Below are 4,203 nucleotides of genomic sequence, written 5' to 3' on the forward strand. Positions count from 1 at the left end.
CATTGCGTAGAAATAGCGTCGGAGGCTAGGTCCACGGGAGGGGCACAAGCTCTAGGGAGCGGCCCTCGCTTGTGAGGATATCGGCACGTCCATCCAGCCCCTCGCCGCAGCAAGGATGCTCCTGGGGTTTCGCAGAGGCCGCAAGAGCCAGTTTGTAAGTAGACCCCGGGAGCTTGGAGTTAAGAGGGAACGGCTTGGGATTGGCCTGAGGTTGAAGCCAGGTAGCAGCACTAAAGGAAATGGTTTTCCTTTCGAGAAGCCCTGATTTTTTTGTGTTCGAAAGCATCCTCTATCCCAGGGTCGGCCTCAGTCAGACCGGAGTCGCCTTGTCTCCCATGCAACTTTTGCTCCGGTGTCTGGGAGCACTCCTGCCGGCACAGACCTACTCTACTACTGAAAATCCCCCAATGGGAAGTCGTTCTTAAGATTCCTCCCTCCACTCCCCACCGCGCACACCCATCAGCCAAGTTCCATAGATTCCACCCACCAAACATATCTTCTGGCCGCTGTTTCCGCCTCCACCCCGGTTTCCAGCATTTGTCTGGACCGCTGCAGCAGCTCCTCGCTATTTCTCTGTTTCCAGTCTTGCTCTTCATCTAGGTCTGTTCTCCACCAGGCAGCCAGAGGCGTTCTTTTAAAACGGACATCTGATCGTGCTAACTGCCCTCCTTAAAACCCATTGCTCCTCATCCTCCCCGCCGCTCTCCCCCCCCCGCCCCCTCGTCCTCCCGTCCCCCCTCGTTCCCCCCCCCCCCCCCCCCCGCACGCTCCAACCATTTCTTCTGTTCCTTCAGGCCTTTGCCTTTGCTGTTCCTTCTGCCTGGAATGCTTCCCTCCAAAACTTATCACTCTGTCAGTGTAGGCTCATACTCCCAATTTCATGCCTACCAATGCCTGATTAGTCTTTCAAGGGACCAATTTCAGTGGGTGCTCCTCGCTAGGGCGCAGGTTCTCCTTAGTCACATATAAAAACTCTTAAGTGGGAACAATCCCCACTCTTACTACCAGCCCATTCTTCTAGCCTCCCCTTCTCAGAGGCTTCTGCATTTGCTGTATTCCAGCAAACTGGATTATTTGTTATTTCTAGAACACAGCCACTAATGTCTTGCTTCTTTCCATTGTTCATGCTGTTCCCTATTCCTAGAATACTTTTCCATCTCATTTCCCACATGTGAGAGCAATGGCCATCTTTGATGACCCAATCTAAATGCCTCTGTGATTTTCTCCAATGGGAAGAGGTCTCCTTGCTGACCTCCAGACCTGAAGGAGCCCTTCCCTCCCTGTGCCGCCGCAGCACCAAATTTGTCTTTACCTTTCCCTTGGCACTTCGCATAATTCTCTGTTACATAATAAGTACTTGGGTGCCTTCCCTCTATACTCTATTACCTTGAGGATGAAGACAAGTTTTCTTCATTGCAGTCCTGGTGTTTCACCTCTAGTAGGTGTGAATGAATGACTAGTGCCTAGAAAGTGAAGACTGGGTTATACTCAGAAACTTCTGGGGGTGCCTTGGTGGCTCAGTTGGTTAAGTGTCCCAACTCTGATTTCGGCTCAGGTCATGATCTCATGGTTCCTGAGTTCAAGCCCCACATCGGGCTCTGCAATGCCAGTGCTTGGGATTGTCTCTCTCTCCTGTCTCTCTGCCCCTACCCCACTGACACTGTCTCTCTCTCTCAAAATAAATAAATAGGGGCGCCTGGGTGGCGCAGTCGGTTAAGCGTCCGACTTCAGCCAGGTCACGATCTCGCGGTCCGGGAGTTCGAGCCCCGCGTCAGGCTCTGGGCTGATGGCTCGGGGCCTGGAGCCTGTTTCCGATTCTGTCTCCCTCTCTCTCTGCCCCTCCCCCGTTCATGCTCTGTCTCTCTCTGTCCCAAAAAAATAAATAAACGTTGAAAAAAAAAAATTAAAAAAAAAAAAAAATAAAATAAATAAATAAATAAATAAACCTAAAAAAAAAAAAACCTTCTGAATAATTGCCAGTTGTCTAAAGCCAGATTCTCTGATTTTCATTGTGCATAGGAACTAGTTTTCATTATTCTGCATCTTTAAAAATTTTTTTTTTATTTGATGTTTATTTTTGAGAGAGAGAGAGAGAGACAGAGCATGAGCAGGGGAGGGGCAGAGAGAGAGGGAGACACAGAATCTGAAGCAGGCTCCAGGCTCTGAGCTGTCAGCACAGAGCCTGACGTGGGGCTCGAACCCATGAATGGTGAGATTGTGACCTGAGTCAAAGTCGGATGCTTAACCGACTGAGCCACCCAGGTGCCCCCAATTATTCTGCATCTTTGAGATAAACTAAAATCTTTCTTAAGCTTCTACCCGATGTTGAGTAAGGAGGGAAGTGCTTGAGTTCCAGGGTTGATAAAGACAAGAAGATTGCCTGCTCTCAAGAAGCTTCCATTCTGCGGGGGGCAGTAAGTGAGGGACTAGAGTCATCGGGGGTCATGCTGTGAGACAAGTGGAGTTCTAGAGAGTGATTCTGAGGGATTGTCAGGGAGGCCCCTCTGAGAAAGGAAAGACAAGAGGACCCCCACAATGGGCAGCTGCAGTATTTTCTCTGGGTAGGCATGCTTACCTGGCCAGGTGGGTTCCTGGTGGGATTTGATCCCTGGGTGGCCAGTGCAGGTGTCTTCTCTTAGGCCCAACGAGGGGTGGTGACGGGACCCGGGAGATCCCATACACCAGTGACCCAGCCAGGTTTCATTTGTGCAGAAACACATCATTCATGGCCTCCTACCTGCAGCCAGCATCGCACCGAAGCCAGCTGTGCCCCGCACACCTCCTCCCCGCAGTCCCAACCCTTCTCCAGAGAGACCAAGGTGAGTCTCAGGTGAGCAGGCATTGAGGTCACTCTTGTGCTCAGCTGCCAAGTGGTAGGTCCTGGAACTGTTGAAACTGGTAAGAAAATCACAAGTAGGGCCATTAGATTCATGTCCTTCAAAGTGTTTATCATGGTTCCATAATGAAGCACTTAATATGGTTTCTGTGGGATGTTGGTCTATCCTTTTCAAGTGCGTGGAGTTCGGACATTTCATAATTGAATGCAATTAGTATTTTTCCAAATATAAAGCTTTAAAGCCCAAGCTCATAGGATGCTGAAAGGAATTTGAATTATGCACGTAATTATTCTTTTGAAACACAAGTTTGCCTTTTAAAAGAACTGATTTTGGGGGCGCCTGGGTGGCTCAGTCTGTTAAGCATCCGGCTCTTGGTTTTGGCTCAGGTTGTGATCTCACAGTTCATGAGTTCGAGCCCTCATTGGGCTCTGCACTGATAACATGGAGCCTGCTTGGGATATTCTCTTTCTCTCTCTGTCCCTCCTCCGCTTGTGTACTCTCTCTGTCTCAAAATAAATAAATAAACACTAAAAAAAATAAATAAAAGAGCTGATTTGGGGGAAAGAAGGAGAAATGTGTTCACTCTCCAGGGCCTAGGATTCCCCCATTTCCAGTGCTTCTAACACCAGAGAACTGATTTTCTTTTATACCTAAGACCCCTGCCTGTGCCTTCTAAGGGTTTAGAGACAGGAGAATTTTAGACTGTTTTTTGTCCCTAAAAAACGTGAATACGTGGCTTGGCTTTCCAGTGAATCGGCAGTGAGAACCTTTGTTTGAGTGTTCCTTGAAACTAGAATATTGTATGCCTGGTGAGAAAAAACACTTTGAAATATTTTTAGTGTTTGTTTCTTCCTTAAGTACCATGTTGTTAACACGAGCAGCCATTTATTAGTGTTTACTCTTGCCGAGGACTGTTGCAAGTGCTCCAAAAGCATTATTTCATTCCATCCTCAACGAGGCTTTGGCACATTTGGCATATGTCTACGTTTTTTAAAAATTAAAGAATGGCGTTCAGATTAAACTTAGGTGTTACTGTGCTTCACGTGTAGTGTTACAGTGAAGTAAGCAGTTGTTACTGTTGTCATACATTTTAATTTTTTTTTAAGTTTATTTATTTTGGGGGGGGTTGCAGGAGAGGGAGAGAGAGAATCCCAAGCGCCGTCAGCACGGAGCCCAGTGCGGGGCTCAGACTCACCAAACTGCAAGATCATGACCTGAGCCGAAATCAAGCGTTGGACACTTAACCTACTGAGCCACCACCCAGGCACCCCAGTGATGCATTTTAAATCTATGTGTTATAAGCCCCGCAATATATTATTACTATTTTTGCCTTAAACAGTCTTTTATCGTTATTAAATCGGTTTTA

At 47.7% G+C, this 4,203-nt stretch overlaps 1 protein-coding gene across 6 annotated transcripts in view; it reads left to right on the forward strand.

Annotated features, from left to right (window-relative positions):
* The first annotated feature begins 9 nt into the window (after positions 1-9).
* The window catches only part of CEP89 (centrosomal protein 89), a 77,162-nt gene continuing 72,968 nt past the window's right edge, over positions 10-4,203 (forward strand). For 2 of the 6 annotated variants that reach the window (XR_006702604.1, XM_045442540.1), the window contains exons 1-2: positions 16-154; positions 2,713-2,819. Coding sequence is in view for 5 of the 6 variants with exons in the window: in XM_045442540.1 (XP_045298496.1) it covers positions 116-154; positions 2,713-2,819 (146 nt within the window). In the remaining variant the exon portion in view is untranslated. Of the gene's footprint in view, positions 155-2,712; positions 2,820-4,203 lie in introns of all 6 variants that reach the window. The other 4 variants (XM_045442536.1, XM_045442537.1, XM_045442539.1 and 1 more) reach the window with 3 other exon arrangements.

Source organism: Leopardus geoffroyi, chromosome E2, assembly GCF_018350155.1.
Source record: "Leopardus geoffroyi isolate Oge1 chromosome E2, O.geoffroyi_Oge1_pat1.0, whole genome shotgun sequence".
NCBI classification, from domain to species: domain Eukaryota; kingdom Metazoa; phylum Chordata; class Mammalia; order Carnivora; family Felidae; genus Leopardus; species Leopardus geoffroyi.